The following is a 22689-nucleotide window of genomic DNA, read 5'->3' on the forward strand; positions in this document are numbered from 1 at the left end:
TGCAGGTGCTAACAGCTTCTATTAAGAGTAGGGTCCTAAAATATAACTCGAAGATTATGAGTTCGAAACCAATGTAAGGAACTGCTTTAGTACATATGAGCAATCACTTATGTTACTTAAGCAAAATGCCTAGCCTTATAAATGGGTATGATTGTTAAGTTGCGTTAGTGAAAGCGTCAGAGAAATTAATAATAAATATATGTTTTTATTATTTCATTATCAACCGAGGGAAACGTTTACATTTTAACTACTAACTAAACAAAAGTAGAAAAGGCTGATGGGAAATAACGCGTAGAAACACGTGCAGACTCACATAACGATTCCAGCAAATATTATAGCGCCGAATGACACTATAATGACTATTAAATAGAAATTACATAAGGCACAAACACATTTAACGTAATGCTTCCTTGCAGTCTGTCTTTAACTAAAGGCATTGGGACAACACTACTAATTTCTGCTGTTGAAGGATTGATTACCATGACATACTGGACATGACGTTACCTTCCCAATAATTCCCTTAGCAGTTTAAGAACCCCAGAACAGTTCACATGGAGTTTTACCAAAGTCCTGTTTATACAATGTGTATTTTTCCAATAAAACTAATCCTTTTAAAGCCCCACCTGTATTGAGGATACTAAGAACCCATAAATCGCTGTTTGATATTGACTTTTGAATGGGATACTGGTGCAAACCATTGTTCAGACTAACAGAAGAGATTACAATTCGTAATTACAAAACACCATTAAATAATTGCATAGCTCTTGCTCATACAGAATGATTTAGATTTCACTGCAGAGTTGTATAATGATAATGGTGATCAAAGATAATAATGATGCACTGAAGATGTGACTTGATGGCTTTTGAGTAAGCTGTTGTGAGACAGGTAGTGGGTTATATCTTGTTTATTCTGGAAAATGGTCAAGGACACATCTTGGCAACACTGTAATGCATCAGTCACACCAATTAAGCTTGTTGAATTTGAATCATTCCAAAATAAAAGGGAAAAAGGGACTGTAAATTCCCAAGGAACAAGTGACACACCTGGTCTTAACCCAGTTCTCCCTTTCAATCTTTTATGGAAGCAGACATATTTCTAACAGACAGTCTGCAATGATAAAGACAATATAGAAGTATTGGTTTTATAGAAGGTATGGTTTTTGCACAGACGGTTTAAGGACTATATGCAATTGATTAAAGTGCCAGTTTGCCCAGCTGTGAGAATACAATGGGAGTGGCCTCATGTTATCTGTTCACCAACACTTACTAGAAAAGGAGAGAAATGCTTCTTGGAGGGATGGCAGGGTCAGCAGAGGCCAGACACAAGCCTTCAGCTCCTGGGCAAAGAGGTGAAGTCACCTGGTAGTTTGGGAGTTGTGGACAATCTAGAATACCTTGAAAGGTCACTACTGTAGGGGCAGCTACAAAATGTTTGAAGTAAACTTAAAAATGCAATTTCAAAACTGGGTATCTGAAATCAAGGGGCTCTTTTACCATAACTCTCTTGAGTCATATTTTGGTTTGGTTATTGTTGTGTTTAATAGTGAAAGAAAATGAAAGAAAATGCAGAATTATTGAACTAAGGTGGCATTATTCAACAGTTCATTGCTTGTCCAGAGGACATACAGTAGGTGGGTGCAGCTCACCTTGAGGAATAAATGAGGTACAAAGTAGATGATTTGGATGATAGTAGATTATCCTCAGACTTGTTGTTGCTTTTATACAACAAAGGTAAATAAAAAAAGAAATTTCCTATTAAAAAGCCTATTGCAAAACATTATTGTCCTCCAGATCTTAATGAGCCAATTTAAATAGCTATTCACTCCATTGGACCAATTTCCTTCTTTTTCTTGATCTGCCGCAGGAGATGTTATAAAGATGTCAGTACAGTCTGCTACACTGGGCCCACTGGGACTGGAGTGTAGTGTTACAGTCTCAGTTGTCTGGAATGAAATCTGTTGGTCAAAATCCCCGAACCACAAAGCTGAAGAACATCTGTTGTCACTGTATTTGCACCAGACCTCTACCACTATACTCTTTCTTACTCCAGTGCCAATACAGTGTGGTTTCACTGCACACGTGAGACTTCCTTCCTAAGCTGAAGGCTGCTCTGAGATACTACTACTACTAATGATAATAATAATTGCTTACACTTATATAGCGCTTTTCTGGACACTCCACTCAAAGCGCTTTACAGGTAATGGGGACTCCCCTCCACCACCACCAATGTGCAGCATCCACCTGGATCCATCCATAGCATCCATACTGTACTTGAATACTTGAACTGGGACCAATCGACCTGCATAGCACGTTTCAAGGGATTCACTATGGTTGCGGTCCTGATGTTGTGTGTGTGTGTTCAGCAAAAAAAGAGACTAGCGCACAAAATCTTTCTCAATACATTTGTCCAAAAACTAAGACATGCATTCATTTAAAATGATTACAATTATAATTCAGCCGATCATCTTATCTGGGTTTGACCTACTGTTGTATAGAATTAATAAATGAATGAAGTAAATGGTGGCACCGTGGTTATCATTCTCCAGTCCAGTCCAGAGATTAATTGGTTCCTGGGGAAATTTGGCCTCGTGTGAATGTGTGCATGTCTGTGTTTGTGTTTGTCTTTCAGAAACTTAAAATATATCAGTATAACTAGATTACCAAACAAGAACACATTCATTCAGGTGCCTAAGGGTGGGGTAATCATGATGTAAGATAATTCTCTGCCCTTAGAAGTGATTTCCACTAGGTCAGACAAATACTTGCCATTCATCTCACATTTTTGTGCAATTGGTGAACAAGTGTACATTGAAATCCAGTCCGGGTTCAAGAATGTGTGTAGCAGCAGATAAGCACAGTTGCTCCTCTGTGTTCTTGTTGACAAGGAAATTGTCAGGAATCCTCAATGTAAAGGTATGCAGATCCAGTGCTGAAGCCCGAGTAGGCAGATGACAAGGCAGGCGAACAATCCAATACGTAAAGCGAATTCATGATCCAAAGGAAAAGGTGATTCAGGCTGGTCATGTGATCTCTGCAATCTTCTGATTCTGTCCAAAATTGTCACCACAGATCAGAGTCTGCCTCTCACGGGTGTTGACTTGACTCAGGCGGCTAAAGACAGCGTCACACGACTCGGCACGACTTCCAGTCGAGAGCATGTCAAATTTAACGACTGCAGTTGCTGAATCTCGCTGCCTTCTCTGTCCTAGAGGGTGTCAAATCATACGACTAGGAATCGCAGGGGGTGACTGATTACACGATTCCCTCATGACTTTTCATTACGGTACCAAATCTCGTATTGTGCCATGAAAGTACATCATTTTAGAACAAGCACGGAAACATCTTGAAAAATGTGACACAGGACATTGTTATCCACAAATAAACATCTTCAGAAATACAATTCTTCTTTATAAATATAGAACAAATTTACAAAAAATAAAACACAGTTAAAATGAAAAAACACCTTTAAAAAATATTGTTAAAAAAATTAGTATTGTGCTAAAACGTGTAATATAATGGGCATATTATCTCACAAGTACACACCTGGCGCACTGCACACTCCTACGACTTGCGACTCAGTTCGATTTTGTCGTAAGAGTCGCAGAGAGTCGTTGGGGCTGTTAACGGCGCTATGACTGAGTCGCTGGGGGTGTCACACTACACAACTGACGGTAAGGGGCACGAGCTGCAACTCTCTACAACTCACTGTGATTTTCTCATGATTATGTACATGAAGGCTAAGACTGAAAATCCCAGGAAAAGTCGTGTAGTGTGATGCCAGCATAAGCTTAAGTTCCAGGAAAAAAAGGAGTTTTTTTTATAAAAGCCCGGGCCACCTAAAGCATATACAAAATAATTGTGTTGTTATAGTACTTACTGCATACAAATAGTGCCAAGCAGTGCCTTACAAAAGGATTAAGGCCCTTACAGCTTTCACTACTTAGTTGCTTTAAACCTGCGGTCAAAACACTTTGAAGTAGAAATTAATATTTACAGTATTAGTATACATTCAAAGCAAAAAACTAACAAAAAGAAAGAAGTTAATACATAACAAATGTGAAAGAAAAACGGAAAAGTCATAATTGCATAAGTATTCTACCCCTTTGGTGTGACAAACCTAAATTAATTGAAGTGCAGGATAAATACAGATATTTTTGTTAGGCTCCTCTGTCAGGAACTGAATTTCAAGGAAAGATTCTGCCATGAAGAACACGGAGCTCTCAAAACGACAATATCATGGTCAGCTTTAGGTGGACGATACATGACATCCATAATTTCATTACAGCACACTACGTCTGCGCTAATTAACTTTCATGTTACATATGAATCTTGATTCAATTTACAAATGATGATAAGCAAATTGTTTTGAGGACAGTAATGAAATCAAATTAATTCATCATTTTTTATGGCTTTGTCTATATTCATATTGTTAATTAACAGCGATTACTGCATGCTTCTAATGACTACAGCAAAAACAACGTATTATCAACCGGGATTATAAAGCCAGGTGCACTGGTAGTTTGGCATTCTGCATTCTGCATGATACCGGGCCTGACACATACGCTTGTGCAAAAGAGTGATATACACGGAATATAAATGTCATGGCTGACTTACTGTTGGAAAATTGGGCAATTCAATTATTTCTGGGATGACTATTTTAACGCTAGAGGAATGTCTCCGCCTGGCTCTATTTTTCAAAACTTTAATTAATAACAATAGTAATAAAGTTAATCAAACTGGGCTTAGGCTTGAAAAAAAGAAACCACCATATGCACAAAAAGGTCAAGGTCCTGACAATGTCTTGCTTTCAAACCTGGAGGTTTTTCATTCTGCTTAATTAACAGTCCTGGGGGTGCTCAGAGGTGGGGTCAGCAGATGGGACTTTCTTATTCTCAAGCAGTACTTACATTATTGCCAGTAACAAAGTACCGTCTGCCGAGGTCTGAGCTATGAGCAAGAGCAAGGGTATATGGTTCAAAACTGGTGAACTTCTGGTATTGCTTAGCTGACTTCAACAAAGAAAATATCATCCATTCATGATGTAAAAAGGACAATGGGTTTTTGGTTTCCCTTAAAATACCCTCCAAATCCTGAAAATTGCAATTTCCCAAAACTTAAGCACCATTTAGTTAAATGCAATAATGTGTAGCAGCTGTGAAATTCAATAGTGTATTAAAAGGTTTCCATAAATGTCCTGTATTTCTTATTTCAGCCATTTTTTGTCACTGTTGGATTTCCTGATATGCACAGTACACTTACTAGTGTACTTTATTTTGCGTAACACATGGGTAACCACATGAAATGGGTTTGAGTTTGGAAGCTGATGTTCTAATGGTGTTTAAAGTATCGTACTCCGTTGAATCCAGCAGCATTATTGTTGATCTTTCCTAGTCATTTAACTCTGCAGGTCAAAGACAGTTATATACTAATAGTAAAACGTTTTTTTTTGTTTTGCATTTTTAGTCAACAAAGCTAACCTTTTTATTTTTACAAAAGGGAAGGTTTTTATGCTATCTATAAGAAAACATTTATATTGCCCACTATGTGGATTGTGCAAATCACTAGTCACTTGAGTTTTTAATAACAAGAAAAATAAATGCTTTAATATTTAAAATCCAACAGTCCCCTGCTACGAAAACCACAATTATGAAGAATTGTTAGTACAGAGAAATTCTAGAAATATCTTTTAAATTACAAATAAACAATAGTGAAACCCTGAAAATGGATTCAAATATGATTCATTTTTATTGCTCCAGTAAAGAGATGGCATGTGACTGTAAACTAAATAAATGCAGTAACAGCTATTAGTAGTATCACCCTACCTAGTAAATACCTTAGTGATCTCAGTATGCACACATTACCAGTTTTCCTCTAAAGAAGGGAATAATAAATTATATACAATTTGGGGGTCTGAAAACATATCCTGCAACAGTGTATCCCAAAATCTGGTAAAATATTTAAAACTGTTTGTATGTCAGTACTGTATTCTAAAAATACAAAACATATCTTGGCCATGACTACTGTAAGCATTATATATTCAAGTGAATTCTGAAGGAGTCGGAAACTTTAGAAATATTTCTGGGTGCACAAAATTCTTAATGTATGTAAAGAAGGAGATTTTTAGTTAACAAAATGAGAAATGGACTTCTACGAAAAAGCTAGGAACTTAAATATTTTAACTCAGTGGCACTAGTAACTAGAACATTTATATAACTACATTTTGTTTCAATAAAAATCAATATTATCAGTATGTAGTACGTGAGAGGTAGCAGCAGGTTGCTCAATATGTAAATAAGTCTTTGGTATCAAGATTCCTTAGGTAAAAGCGTTTCGTCTTGCTATTAAAACATAGATGTTTTTTGAAGCTAAAATTGTCAACATAAATTAAGAAGTCAAATTTTGTTTTATTGCTCTGCAAAATGAAATGGAAGTGGCAAAAAGCCTGCATTCATTAAACATTAAACAATTCTGCCCTCTACAGACAAGATATGGACTGTACCCAGCATGTTTAAAGGGACAATTAGGTTAAACCTGAAGTCAAAGAGTCATTGGGTATTTCTCTTTTAGTAGATTGAAACACTTTAATAGCTTCAATGAATGATTAATAGAGGTAATGAAATATTTTCAAACATATTTTCTAAACTCTTACACTGGAATGTGCAGTCCTGCTCCCGGAGAGTCAGTATAACTACAGGTTTTCAGTACAGTGGGGCTTTTAAGTACCCAAACCATGAGTTATTGGTTCAATTGGACTTATTTTCTGATATACAGTATACCCATGTCCTCAAGTGATTTTGCATTAAATAGACCCAGAAAACCTGCAGACACATCAACCCTCCAGGACCAGGATTGGAGACTCCCGGGTAAGTTTTTGTTTCTTTCACTAAAGAAACAAAAACTAGAACAAAAAATACACATTAAGAGCTTTTGAAATGTGTACCACGTTTAATGTAGTTTAAGCTACGATCAGCCTGTAAAATTGTTTCCTTATTTCATTTTACTACAAGAAAAGGCATTTTAGAATAGCATGATTATCTGGTCAAAATTGAAGAATTCATAAAAATGTGCGACTAAGCAAAAGTTGTCCCCAGGACAGAGTAATTTTAAAAAAATCCCACGGATCCAACACACTCATAAATCGTGCATGTGATTTTTTCTGTTCACATCTATGAAGTACATTACATCCATAGCAGACTTTGGAAATTCTTCACCCTGATAGTTCAATTTTTATGTGAAAGGAAACATGAAGGTGTAAGAGAATTAGGAGCAAAGCTTCAAGAATGCCACTTTTTGCAGACTAATGAGTGCAAACAAGAAGAGTATTAAGGTGGCTGTAAACCTGTAGGCAGATATTCAGAAGAATATTGATCAAATCATAACAGGATATTCAAAGTGAAAAAGTGTTAATGCAATTCTCGAAAAGGTGAATCACTTAAACTAAAGAATCATGGCTTCAATGCCAAATTAACAATAAATATGGTATAAAAAAGTGCTACTACATGGAAAAATCTGTTTTTTAAATAGGCCCCAGCAGGAGAATCCCAAAAAATAGTACAGACTCAAAATAGTACAATCAACCTCACTTTAATGAATTTCAGATGTATTTTTATTTATGTGGAAAAGTACAATAATTGCAGCAACGCACGAAACAAGCTAAAGATGCTTTTCTCAGCTGTCGACTCTGGTGAGTTAAGCCTTTATCTTGATCGGCAAGATATTTTGTACAAATCAGATGTAGAATTTCACTGTCATTAAAATGACCACTTCAGCTGCAAGACTTCCAGAGCAGAACAACCAGTTCTGAACGTCCACATATAAAAAGCCTTTTCACCATTAATAGGAACGTCATAAAAATACACTAAAAAATGGCGAAGGCCTTCTTCTGGAGATGCTTCTTAAAGTTTGAGCTTAGAGTCTCTGGCCTCCAAGGCCTTTATGGCTATATCAGCTCTTTCCTTCAGCAGGTTTGCTTGCTCAGTTGTCTCCAGGCTTTCGACATTTTTGAGGAGAAAGTGACTGATGAAAAGCTTCAAGCCTTCCTTAAGCATTCCGAGTTTTGGAATTCCCGAAATCCTGTAAAGCAAATGAAAGACAAGGATTTGAAGCAGTAAAAAAGCCACTTAAATTTTATGAAATCATAAAATTTGTCAGTAAAGAATCTTTGACAGTAAAGGAAATGGGATTTCTTCATTTCTTTACATCCTTTCTTCAGGGTATATTTTCATCCTTTAAAGTCACACCTTTAATAATTAAACTGCTAGACCTATTTCAACTGCCTCCACATTGCGCAACTAGAACTTTTTTAAGGCCAGTTTCACAAAAGCACTTAGAAAGAAATGGTAGTATCTGATTTTCAGAATACATTGCTTTCTGAATATTCTTCTGTGTTTCTGAATATTATTTATGTACTGTATAATATTATACAGTATTGTTATTATTGTTGTTACATATCAACAGCAATGCATGTGTACAAAATGCAAGGAAAAAAGAAAAAGGTTAATTAAAATATGATGAAACAATTGTGAACCCGCACACCAAAAATCTACCGTTACTCATACCTGACAAAAATGTTTGTGAGCTCTTCTGGTTCAGTGTCTCGTAGAAGTTTAGTCAGCACTTGGCGCAGAAACCTGACTTTGTGCTTATCCAGTTCACTGAACTCTATCGCCTGTAAATAAATGTGAATGTAAAAACCATGACCATAAGGAGAAACATGTAGCTTTCTCCAAACAGGAAAAAGTGCTTGGAAGCAAAACCAGCTGGCCTTAAATCCTTGATTCTGCAGCTAAGCTGAAATAAGAATTTTGCTTTGCACCTAGAACCTACACAGTGCTTGAGATGAAGCTCAAAATAGACTCACTCCGCATTAGAATCATTGTATATCATGGATCACAAGATTTCATATCAGTTTTAACTTCACCCGATTCATATAATTTCAGGAAAATGCCAATTTACATTAGAGGTGCATGGACATAGAACAGACTTGACAAAAACATTAAACCAATTAGCATGTCCTCATCGCTGTGTTGACTGGTCATTCCTAGAAGCTATACGAGCTGTACATCAGTGACACATGCTTTGCAACAGGCTGCTGAAGCTGTCTTGTTGGATTTTTGGGTATTGTGCTTCAGCTCTTGGCGAGAGCTAGTTACTGCCTTAACTGGACCAAGTTACCATTGTCTCCCAGCTCTTCAAGTGCTGTGGATTAAGAGAAACCTTGAAAACCTTCAAATACGCTGCCTCTCCAGGACCAGAATTGGACATCCCTAACCTAAAACATTAAAATAAGTATACTGTAGATATAGTGGTTCAGGGACATCCAAATGTAACACACCTTGAGGACAGACAGAGACAGAGACTTCTTCTTCAGGAAATGGACCAGCAGGTGTACCAGGTTGCTGAAGGTGGAGCTGGTCATGCTTGTCAGATCACGGAATTTATCCCACATGCTAAACTGAAAAGTCATCTGAGAATTGAAGGTTGTAAAACAATTAGCAGGATTTAGAAGACTTACAAAAGCCATTTTCAGAGTAGAAAACATTTTTTTATCTTGAGTAGTACACTGCGTCTTGTTCCATCTCTCCATTTTCTCGAGGGATTAAGTGAAAATGTAGCATGCCGTAGTACAAGTCAGGATAACTAATCCCATAACCACAAGCAACAGCACTCAAGACAATAAATGGGGCAATGAAATACATTTGCAGGAAGATCTGCGAGAAAGTCATATTTTTCAATTCAAACTGACAGATTCACTGGAACAATATGCGGTTACCAGAAAAACAGATGATTTCAAGCTTACTTACATCCATTTTAAGTCAATCTAGTTTAGAATGACCGGAATACAATCTTGATGGAATTGAGGGACATTTGTGGGAAAGCACACAGACCAGTTTGGCTGTGGGGGAATGAATGATTGACCAGAGGTCAGATCTAGGTGTGAAACAAAGGGGAAATGAGGCAGGAAGAGCATTCTTTTGTTTGGCAGGATTTGTTTGATCATCAGCGAGAACTGTAAATAATAAATGGGCCAGGGTCATCAGAATCGACTTCTTCACTTTACCCTTAAAGGGGAACTGCAAAGCTATTTTCATATTTTGCATTGATGAGTGGATTTCAAACTGCAGTCAAAGTAAAACGTACACAGTAACTTGTCAAACCTCCAATTTACATCACAAAACAGATTCAATTTCCAGGTATGTGCAGCACCATGTTCTGCGATTCAGAACGAGGCAACACATTTTCAGGTGAGGTGTTGCAGCCCTGTGACATTGTAATCAAGCAGGCTTGTGAATACATCTCTTTTAATCCAACAGAAATATTGCTTAAGATTTCGAGATGGTTTTTCCAAAAGATACTATTTACTTCTTATTTCTGTTCATTCACGCAGATGATGTTGGAACATTTCTGCAGTGAAATATTTGCTGCAAAACACTTCGCTCATACATCACATGACACAAGGAGGAAGGGGGCATCATGTCACAGTTTGTGGGAACTCAAATTCGAGTTTGTGACAACATGGGGACTTACAGCACTTTCACAGAATTCACAATTTTGTGCTTCATTCAAAATTTGTCATTTCTTTCTAGAACGTCAATGAATTTATTTTGTTACTGAGATTTAATAACCTGTCTGAGAAATTGGGTCTGCAGTTCCCCTTAAGGGCTGAATCTTTTAATTTACTGGAACTCAAAAATGTACTTTAAGTCAATGTGGAGGTCTCTATAGCTGTAATTCTATTTTTTGCTGCAGAATACATTAACCTTAACAGTGGTACACTGCAAATTATTATGATTGATTTACAGTATACTGTATACTCAGTCAAACTGGCATAAGACTACACTTGGACTAGAAAAGGGCTTTAATAAGATTTTATAAAACCTATACAAGGATTTGTGGTCTATTAATAGACACATATTTAATAAAGTCAGAACGTTTTAAAGTTAGAATTTGGAAGTATGCAAAAATATATATCATATTACATATTACAATGAACAAAATAATATTCCAAATCACACAGATATTATCACACAGACCAATATCCAGTTTTGGCTAATATCCAATATTAAACCAAATTACAAAACTGTCTGTTTTAAAAATAATATTGAGTTTTTCTTTCTGGGGGTTGCCAAATAAAATATTCTCACACAACTATAGAGGTTGGTCAGTTCTTGTTTCTCAGCTTGTAGGGAATGATTCCTTTGATTCTATGCAATAAAAAACTCTCCTTCACATAATGTTCTGCTACAATAAACTTCAAAATTCAACTACACGTAAAACTATGTTCCAAACAAAATCTATTTGCTTTGTTAGTGCAACATCAAACCCTGTAGCTTTAACATGATTCAGTGCTTGTTCTCTATGGAGAAGCTTACATCAAGTTCATTGAATTGTAAACAAATAATGGAGTTAATACAATAAAGACAGCATTTTCCTTAAATACAGTAAGAAGAGTAGCTTAAGAGTTTCCGCTATTTCAACATGCTAAACACTGGATGCACTTAAGAGCTTGGTCATTGGTGATTAATGATGTCACTCACACTAAAAACCTGTAAAAAATAAAGGTATAGAGCCCACCAAAAGTCAGATGTCCTTTTGAAAGTGTAGTTAAAAAGCACTGTTTCCCGTTTGCCTGATCTATACCTGGAAACGCCTATCGTATGCGCAGAATTTCTCTCCCAGCACAGCGTAGAAGGCATTGAAGGTCTTCTCTTGCAGGCAGCAGTCCATGAGCACATGTACAATCTCCCTCTCCTGCTGATCCTTGAGGCCCAGCCTGTGGAGTTTCATGAACGGGAAAATATGAGAGAAAACTTTTCAAAAATGAACAACATCTATGAGAAAAACCCCGACTTCACTCTGGATTTCTACAATTGGCTGTAACCATCTTATGTGTAATCAGCCTCCATCAATGTCTCTGTTTCTTACAAGGAATAAAACACTGATGACCTATTACCCCATACTCCTCAAGTAAGGGACATACAGCTAGGCTTCGTGGTTAGGTTGCGAGAGAGACTGCTGACTTTTAATTCCCACAAAGGGCTGTCTGGGGCTGGGTAGACAAGATTCTCCTGCCTTGTTAAAGCACTGAAAATAAGCTGCAGACTTTTTTCTGAAAGTTATAGAGGTGTTATTGCACAGTCTCTGCTCATACCTCAAGAGCTTTTCAAAGGCATCCAAGTAATCTTCGCTGGTCATCACAACACAGAAAATATTTCTTCTAATGTCAGTGTTCATCCTCTGTTTTCGGGCCAGATCCAAGACCTTGGTACTAAACTTATAGGAGGAAAAAAAATAAGATTTAGTGTTCACTGATAAAATTTCAGTGAACACTAAATAAAGATAAAACATTTAGCAAGATTAGCATGGATTTTTCAAGAATGTTGCGGATCTCAGCTACCTGAGAGATAAGAGAAAATATGCCAAGTTGTCTGTGAGATTCAGGGTTAATCAAGGTTAATTCAAGGCTGCAATGCCATCAGTGCATTACTGTAAATTAAGATATTTAACAATAATGCTGATTCAGTTGAGTTTGATGTGTTAGATTTCCAGGTTCAAGATTGAAAGACTAAAAATTCTGATACTGTGGATTACTCAATTCTCCTGCATCAAAAACTGAGAAGTAATGGTTTTGATATAAACTCCTCACATGGTTGAGAGTTACAAAACTGCATTTAGTGTGTGAATAGTGATAATAGTTCTGGCATAGGTCTTACATTTTTCCAGTACTATTAACAATATTGCTGGACAACACTAACAACTCTCATATTCACCTCTATGCCAATAACACCATCCTAGACTCCTCTACAGCAGGTTCATTTATTACCAGCAGACATGAGCAACTTTTGTTAAACTGCTAAAATACTGAATTTATGCTGTTCAGTTAAAATAATCTGAACCACTCCCTTATATAACATTTGAGACTGTTACCGCTAAGTAAGACAAAGCTGGATCAAGTCACAATTTCAACAAGAAATATTTAGACATCTGGTTAGGTAGTGCTTTCATTTTAGAAGCTCCTACGTTAATTCAAACGTCAATACATCCCATCCCATCTTGGTTTACATTAGGTTTACAGAATGGCCCCTAAAGCTGTTTTTTGTAAACGTAATATCTCATATTCTCCTACCAGAAGATTTATCACCTATTAGATTTACCATTATGATCTTTTGAATGATTGCCCTTCTTGTGTCTCATTGACTGATTTATCCACATAGGAGATGGAACACTTCTGAAATGGTTTAAGCTCATTTTCATTTCTTGGGAAAACAACTACACAACATAATTGTCTCTCCTTCTCTTGATGACATCCTACAATTTAAGATGTAGTGCTTTTATCAAACTGAACTTGGAACTTCGGCCGCAGTGCATTTCTAACTTGTCTCTGCCTTTGACAGGAAGAATCTGCAACTATTCTTCTATGCAGGCGAGCCAGAACAGTTCACATTTCACCTAAAGAGGGAGCTTGACAGTGTGCGATTCGCCCTGCCTCATTAAGCATCTTCCTGGTCGCCCACAAGCCACTTGTCCGGCCCAGCCACCGGACTCGAAGACGGCCGCGGACTCATGCCGACGTCTGGAGAACGGGCACGGGTACCTGGCCTCCTGCAGTCGCCTGCTGCGGCCTGTTGGCCGAGCCGTCGATCATGGGGGCGCCACTCCACGAGGAGCCCACGATCCACCAGCGGCCCACCTTGTCAGCGGCCAGGAGGTTCTCCAGGGAGACCCGCAGCCGCACGTCGCTGCCGGCTGTGCTCCGGTGAACCTGGCGACAGGGGCAGAGGCAGCACCGCGTTTCGGTTTTTAACCGCCTCCCGAACAGCAAGAGGCCGACGGCCACCGGAGACGTGAACTGATTTCACAGCCCGGGGTGCTCTGAACTATGCTTAGTTTCTAAATTTGGCAACGTGCCTCCTATCTGCCCGTCACACTTAACTTGGAAATTGGCATCGGGTTCTATCCCTGTTATAACGTCATTTTCTTAAAGCAGAAAAAAGTGACCATAATAAAATCCTCCTGGAAAAAAAACAAAGGTGAAGCACTCAATCGCCACAATTGATTTTAGCTGTTGGACAGAAGAAAAACTTGCAAACAAGGCCAGTGCCCTTTAAAGTAATTCCATACCAATTCGATCTCATCCTACAGGAAAAAAATCCTTAGGTGCACTGCCCTCTGGTGGTCCAGTTCCATATTAACAGAGATCAGTGATCCTACACAATCTTTGTAGGAATTTCTAAAAGGCAGGGCTTTCCCATCCCTACTCACCAACAGCCAGGAATCCTCTTAGGTCCTAAAGAATACCTGAATAAAAACGTTTTTTTACAATGTGAACTTCAAATTGTTAGAAAGACAAGCACAGTATTAGTTGTCTTTCCAACAAATTATGTTCCCAAATGCATTTCATTAATATCTTTTGTTTCCCCTGATAAAACGCCAGTTTTAATCGTCGCTACTTCTAGGAGTGACAGAAGCAGTTTACTTGCTTTTTAATGTGGTGCAATAACATAAAATGTGGCGTGATATTTTACTCATCAGTTGTGTTGTAGTGAAACACCTTCATTTCCAACCAGGAAATCAAGTGTTGCAGAATGATCAAATTTAAGGGTGAAAGTCAGCACAATTGTTGCCGATGTTCCAATTACACATATAAACGACACCTTAAATAAAATGCATTGGTCAGTGGTGGATGACTCTTGTATTGGAGAGCCACAGTCCAGCAGATTTCATGGATTGCCATTAAATCATAATTCCTAAAAACTTGCAACAATCTCCATGTGATTACTGAAACAGGCGACGTATTCAATCAAGTAGCCCAGAGATCATCCATCAGTTTTCTAAGCACTTCATCCAGCTCAGGGTTGCAGGGGATGCTGGAGCCTATCCCAGCAAGCAACGGGAACAAGGCGGGATACACCCTGGGTGGGATGCCAATCCATCACAGGGCACACACAGACACACTTTGACCCCTTTCCCAGAAGGGCAACACCCTGTGACTCTTAAGGACCAAAGGTGGCCAAGCCTGATGTAACTGAATCAATTAAATGATCAAACCGAGCACAGGCTTGTATGTGTTCCCAGTCTTAACAGACAGCTGATTTGAGGCTGGCCTGTAAACCCTGCTAGATATCATCTCTCCAAGATCAGAGTTGGCCATACCTGGCGTGGGCTGATTTTTGCTTTGGATAATATATTACAGGCACCTGACATATTCACCCTCTCTAGATATTTCTTTTCTCAAGAGAATCAGACACCCTGGTCAAACAGACTCTACATTACCCAGAGGCTTAACATACAGCAGTCTCCTTGTCATTCCAATGTATTATGGGAGTTACAAATGACAACGGGAACTATATTTTTAATTATTTCCAAAGACATTTCAACTTCTTAATTTAACCTAGCCATTCCTAAAGGAAACAACTTTATTTGCCTAACAACATTATTAACATGCACTGACAGTGAAGGCATAATCTGGACTGAGCCACATCAGAAAGCATTTACTTAATTATTCCAGCTTCACCTACCAGAGTCCTCTGTAATTTGCGCAGCCTTTCCACGGGCTCAGGGTCATATCCAGGAATCTTTCGCATGTCGTTATTTTTCAGGGCAAGCATTGTCTCCAACATAAACCGCACCTGCCAAAAACTGAAAGTCGGTAAACAGAAAACAGCTGCCCAAGTGTAACATTTAGTCGTTTGCTTTTCACATTTCCTTGAACAATTTCTTAGATTTTTAATTTTGGAAATCATCACTGCCAATTTAAAGCTTACACTACTGCATTCATTCACTGAGATAATGAAACTACATACTCAGTTGTGATAAGTAGGCATGACTACCTTACTACATAAAACTATAAACATCTGAACCAAGTTTTTGAAATTTCTTTGGTCTTTGATGCCAGTACAAAAGCAGTGAATACAGGAAATAAAAACAAACAATCCTGCAAAATAAACGCAGAAGTAATAATTAAGTTTTGAAAAACTAGCCACCATCATTTAAATAAAAAAGAAAATAATGTTAGATCTGTGCTTATTCTATTCAAGATGATGCATACTGGCATGCCAGTATTGTTATCATCCAAAATATATACGTATCAACTGATTAAAATTAAAAAAGAAATAATAATAAAATTAAGATAATTTTAGCTAAAAGGGCAAATGTTACTGTGCCAATGAATAACTTTACTCAGCCAAATAAGAATAAAACAACAACCAAACTTTTCACTAATTCACATAATATTAATTTCCATAAGAAACGAGAAAGCCTAGCTGTGAATGTCTTCTGGGTACCCTTGTCTGATCCTGGAATTTTGTTCCCAAGCTGTTGGCCTTGCTCTGTGCCTCTGCGATGAGCTCTTTCAGCGACATGGCGTCGTCTTTTCGTAACGCAAATCCAACATTTTTCAGCACAAACAGAATGAGCTCAATGTCTCTTTCCATGAAGTTGTTGGTGAGCTTCTTGAGAATGTCGAAGATCAGCAGTGAGTGCATCACGTGAAAGTTATACAAGTGAGCAACAATGGCCAGCAGGTTGTCACACTCTTTACCCTGACAGTCAGGCTGGTACAGCTCTTCGAACCTGTGGACCACCGTTTCCAGGAACTGGGCACCGACCTGCACAGAAACAGAATCACGACAAAAGAAATGTTATGCATCATTCCCTCAGACGATACACAACAGAAGACTTATCAGTCACTCCGCCTCTGCCCATCTTACAACTCAAATAAAAATATTTCTGTTCTCTGCTTACAATTCATTGTTTTTCCAACATTGTTTTTCTTTAACCTTTAGTGTCTCTGGTTTCTTCAGGATTACAGTCACATGGATGGTTGCTATGGGGAAGTGCATTTAAAATCAAGAACAGAAGAATCACCTTTTTACGAAGGGTCAGAGAGGTATGGAAGAAGGTACCCAGCTAGGCTGAACAAGATCCTCCGATCAATTAGCTCCTACCAACCCCTCCATCTTCAATCTAAATCCAGGCCCAGGAGCCAGAGCTTATCTCATCAAGCAAAGGGCACGAGTCAGGGTATCCTCTGGGAAGTCAGGGAAAGCTGCTACTATCACCAAACATGCTGAATTAGTGTCGGGCAATGCTGGTCCAGGAGTTCTAGGTCTCGTCAACAAACCAGCATCTGAAGAGATGCAAGCTGTTAAACTGGACCCATTAAGCCGGTAATCAACCGATTAAGCTTAAGTTGGATTTTCAACCTGCAGAGAGACAGGCCCTCCAGGACCAGGACTGAACAATCCTGTGCTCGTTAGGCTGAAAGCAAGAGAGGGACATTCTTATGTCCGTTTAAGAGGAATCCGTGCTTATGTAATCAAGAAAGAGGGCTTAAAGCAAAATAAATTACTTCACAGGAATACGTCTACATAAATGAACAACTAAGACACGCACAGTTAATACTGGTAGTCAGCCAGTAATAAAATTAGAGTAACGATACTCTGTTACTAAGGAATTAAACTATACCAATGTATTACACTATACAGAATGCACACAATCCTTCCTGACCATGGCAATTCAAGCTGTGATCTGACCATTTGCAATTAATCAAGCAGCCTGTGCACAATTACCTTATAAATTAACTTTGTTCAAGATAAGGCACACACTATCTGCTAGCTAAACAACCTATGACTAATGATCATCCATGGGTTAATGGTTACCACACAGCCAAAACGCATCTTAAAAAAGGATGGTTGGAATGAACCAGATATGATCTACATCTGCAGATATGTTAAGCAACGAGTATCTTGTAACTGCATACTTTGATTAAATACACCCCAAAATATTTTTTTTTCCATGTACCACATGCAATATGTAGTTTAAAGCAAATACTTCTAAATACTACGAACATACATTGTTTTAAAAAACAAGCACCCACACAATTTGACATGGAATTTACAATCCCTTGCAAGTGGATAATGTCTTCACTTTTGTTCTACAATGTTATTATTTGGCAGGCTGAACAGGCATAGTTACAAAGTCTCTGTATTCTAAAAAAAGTTAAGAAAATGGAAACTAATTGATATACAACAGATGTCTTTGCTTTTACCCCCCCCCAAAGGTAGAGAGACAGGGGGCTACATTTATAAAATAGTGCACTGTCAAAATCACTGACATATTAAGAAAAAGAATCATAAAACTGTTTCGATTTGCATCAGAATTATTTCAATGATTTTCCATTTCTCCTATAACGTTCATTTGCAAGAAGCTGGACTAGAGTTTAACTTAATATCATTAGCGTGGAGCATAATAAACAGGTTTTATTTTAACTGACCTTTTCCTTCTCTGTACTTCTTCTGAGTTCAGCACTAGGCACACTTCTTCATTGCACTGTAAGAACCGATAGATCTCCTACTGCTCCACAAACTTTGTTACACCTCTGTAACTCCACAATGTATAATCAATCATTTTCACAACTGTAACCTTTCTGAAGTTGCTTTGCATGTCAACAGGCCACACAGAAACCAAGAGATAGCTCATGAGAAGCTGCACAGCCCTGACTGCTTTTTGTATTGCACTGGATGTATCGCAGCCCTAGACAGAGAGCGGTCAGCGGTTATCTCACCTCCAGCCCCACTGTGTGGTGCAGAATGCTGACCAGGAGGACGTGTTCCATGAGGAGTCGGTCTGGCATCAAGGCTGGAGTCACACAGGCTGCCAGCAGGACATCGGTCAAAGTGTCATTCATGTCCTTCCGACTGTGGCTCATATACAGCTCCTCTAACTGACTGCTGATGGAGGCCATGTTGGGTTCACTCAGCCTGCCAGGATGCAGGAGAAAACAACTCAGACATCCTCAGTGGAAAGCTGCAAAGCCTCTACCGACACCACAGGCGCACACAGGGGAGAAAACATGAAAGCAAGTGAAGAGAAGATCTAAAGCAAAGAGCAGCCTTTTTAATTATTAGCATAGTTCTAACTTCAGAACAGGAAATTCTTCAATGATCAATAGTTTTTTTTTTCCCCAAAAAGAAGTTGACATTAATTAATCAGTGTAATGAAATGTAAACAGTAAACCAATGCAATAATAGATGTGAAATGATGCTCAGTAAGTCTAGTGTCTGGCTGGAAGGTGGCAGGGAAGCCGCTAGCTCAGACAAAACCCTACAAAAAATCTATTTTCTATAGTCATTGACTACTGATAAACAAAATAAAATACATTGCTGGATTAAGGCAGTGCCAGAACACCACACAGGAAACCTAAACTACTGACCACAAATCAGACATCCCTCAAAAATTATTTAGCAGAAAACATGACTTACAGTGTCGATAATATATCTAAATGAGAGATTTAGTCATGATTTGACGACTCCTTTTTGTATATTATATTTTTTAAATGTAACAGATGATTTGGAAATCCATTAATACAGCACGACGATTCCTGGAGTCCCAGTTAACCGAATTGTCTTCCACTGGCTGGGATTTGAACTCACAACCCTTTGGGCTGGCGGGCACAGCCCTTACATCTTTACCATGCAGCTGCCCCTTTTCATACTGGCACGTTAAGCTTTGGTTCAATTAGCTAATTAAAACCAAATGAGATCACTTTATTAGCCATATACAATTTCTTGCAATAGGAATTTGTCTTCTCACATACCCAAACTTGCACTCCATGAGAGACATAGACAGGGAGAGAAGCTTGGGGTCAGAGCGCAGGGTCAGACATTTATATGGCACCCCTGGAACAGCTGGGATTAAGGGCCTTGCTCAGGGGCCCAATGGAGTAGGATTCCTCTGCTGGCCACAGGACACAAATCGGCAACTTTCCAGCCACAGACGCAGATCCTTAGCCACAGAGCCACTGCACCGCCCCTTATGTTGTTAAGATCACTGTATTCCCATATATATGGCTTGTGAGGAATTATTGTGAAATACAGTACAGTATGTGTGCTAGCTCCACCAGATTCTGTAACAGCTTTTTCCCTACAGGCTGTTAGGCTTCTCATCTCCCTGATACCTACAGTACTTGCACCCACTCCAATTCCAGAAACAAGGTTTAAACTCCCCCAGTGTTTAGTGTATACCGTGTAATGTATATTTTGTACTATTCTGTAAAAGTTAAATTGCACTATTTGTATTATCCTGTGTACACTGTCTTAGTTTGCACTTATTTATTAATATTAGTATTATTAGTCTCGTCTACATTGTCTCCGTTAGTGTCTTGTCTGTAATTGCACCGCGGACCAGGAGGAACAATATTTCGTTCCACTGTATGTGTCTGGAATGACAAATTAACTTGAATTCAGATTTTGACAGCACCAGCTCTCTGTTGCAAGTCTTTCCGTGTAGAAGCAGCCTCAGACCTCACCTGTTCACCAGCCCTTTCACACTGCGCTTCAGTCTCTCCAGGTCTGCCCTACGCTGGGAATCCACAGTCTCCCGAAGAGCAGGAGGCACGTATTTTCCAGACGCACCACCCACCTGACCCAACAAGAAAACTTGAATGTTACCCTTTCTCTCGTCAAAACAAAAATCTTGGACTCACTTCTACACGTACACTTGAATATTTTAAAACTTTTACAGTGGTGATAAAGCCACAATAAAGCTATGAAATTGGATGCTCATTGCTGAGAAGACTGTTCCATCAAAAAGGTTACTGTTAATATACTGCAAGCTCTTTTACAGATTGTGCTGACCAACTGCAATAGCAATATTTTTAATAGAAACTCTGTGTCAATTCATACAAATTAAATGAAAAGAGACTGAAATATCAACTACACCCAGGTAAACGTTTATATAAGAAACTTCAGTCCCTGTAATGGATGAAGTTGTTATGTGACTAAGCCATACCAGGTTTGGAAATGTACTTTCAATAAACAAGCCAAAAAAAAAAAAGCTCTGGTACCGGTTGGGTTTCTTCTGTTTCAGGAATCTCGTGTTCATCTGTATCCTCAGTCTCACCCCCTTCCGCTGCTTCTTCAATCGTTTCTTCCTCCTCGCTGTCCTCGTCCTCGTCTTCTAAATCTCCTGAGAGGTCATCGCCGTCCTCTTCTTCTTCTTCATTAACGTCCATCGCCTCTTCTTCTGTGTTGCTGTCCCCACAAAAGCTGTCACCCTGCTCGTTGTCAGAGCCCCCTTCCTCCGACTGACCAGAGCCGCCTCCTTCCAGTTTCTCCGGTCTGTCATCGGTCGCGCCCGTCTCCTCGTCGCTCTCGTACAGACCGGACGCCGTTGCCCCGGAGTCCAGGACACCTAGGATATAATCTAGTCCATCAGCGGCGAAGGACTGAGGAAGGGACGTCTTATTTTTCCGTTTGTTAAGACCCAGACGTCTTTCTAGCCTCTTGATCTCCTTGTCTTCAGCAACATTAGCCTCTAACAGCGCCTGCTTTCTCGTCTCTCGCAGTCTGCTGCTGTCCTTTTTCTTAGCTTCGTGATGTACAGGTTTGGTTTTCTTGTTGGATTTTTCTTGCTGCACCTTTTGTTCCTTTGCGTTTTTCGCTTTTTTCTGACTAGGGGCTTCTTCGCTTTTACTCAAAGCCGATTTACCTTTCTCCATCTTTCTTTTAACATTTCCCACTCCCCCTCCTCCCTCCTGGCCTGTACCCGACATTGTGTGAGATAACTGATCTTGATCCAGCTGCTTTTTGCCCTCGTAGTAATTTTTCATTTTAGCCTTTTTTTGCTTTCGTTTCTCTTTCCGTAACTCTTTGCGACTTTTTCCCTTCAGTCTTGGCAGCGAGCTCCCACGATAGTCATCGTCGGCTTCGCCTGAACGAAGTTGCCCCGAACTGCTTTGAACAAACTCCTCTACGGAGGCTTTAAACTTTTTCAGTCTGTCAGCATCACCTTTCGCTCTCCGCTTCCCTTGTGGTTTTCTCTTCATTTTTCGTGTCTAAAACTATTAAGTAAAATTCAGACCGCAAATTGACTTACGTCTATAAAAAAACAACTTAGTATTCGGTAACTCCTATATTAAGCAAACATTGTGCAAAGTAAAAAAAATGTCAAAACCTAACGCGTTCTTGTATATTTAACTCAAACATCTTTTAGAGAACAAATTAATTTTGAAAACATGCCTGGCTATGGGGGCCGCCATGATAAAGCGGAAAGAGCGTCAAACGGTGTCGACATACCCTTTCCGCTACAGCTGCAATGGTGATTGGCTCAGACGTCCTACCAACTGACTTTTGTTCTGTTTCGAATTATTTTCTTGGTCAGACCGTAGTATCATCACTCTTGCCTAGGATAGACGTATTCATGATGAATATTTATCCATATAAATGAATCATCCAAAGCTGGATCATTGAAATGATGGGCTTTGTTATAATTTAGCGGCATTGATGTTGACTGAAAATGTGACTGTAAATTCGATTCATCAGTAAATTGTTGTTCCCCGATAAATTAATTGAAGTGATTATGTGACATTTATCAGTACACTGGACGAAAACAGTTTTTAGTTTTTGTGCCATCACCGTTTAAATGCAATGTTGGTAACTACAGCAGCTCGTCGTTTGCCGTTCAACACAATGCAAAGTAGCATCGCAGAGGGCAAAGAAAATGCAAATATATAACTGTATCATTCCGATAGACTAATGCAATATTCAGTGATGCACAACTGGCAGCAGTGTCAGTAGAAAACCAGCTGGCGTTTCAGAATCGAACAAGTTCGGTTGTTTTGTTCTGAGGCGCATTTCCTTATTGGGCATGAACATCACGTCAAGACACTTTACAAACCCTTGCTAGTGT

At 38.9% G+C, this 22689-nt stretch overlaps 1 protein-coding gene across 1 annotated transcript; it reads right to left on the minus strand.

Annotated features, from left to right (window-relative positions):
• Positions 1-7583: 7583 nt before the first annotated feature.
• nom1 (nucleolar protein with MIF4G domain 1) lies at positions 7584-22194 on the minus strand. The gene is made up of 11 exons (XM_088643841.1): positions 20846-22194; positions 20309-20421; positions 18566-18761; positions 16284-16607; positions 15519-15629; positions 13595-13762; positions 12152-12273; positions 11641-11773; positions 9335-9466; positions 8559-8668; positions 7584-8073 (listed from the first exon to the last, which is right to left on the minus strand). Exons 1-11 carry the CDS (start codon positions 21824-21826, stop codon positions 7896-7898), a joined length of 2568 nt encoding a protein of 855 aa, XP_088499967.1. The 5' UTR covers positions 21827-22194; the 3' UTR covers positions 7584-7895.
• Between the last annotated feature and the right edge of the window lie 495 nt (positions 22195-22689).

Source organism: Lepisosteus platostomus, chromosome 8 (genome assembly GCF_059453375.1).
Source record: "Lepisosteus platostomus isolate fLepPlt1 chromosome 8, fLepPlt1.hap1, whole genome shotgun sequence".
NCBI lineage: Eukaryota > Metazoa > Chordata > Actinopteri > Semionotiformes > Lepisosteidae > Lepisosteus > Lepisosteus platostomus.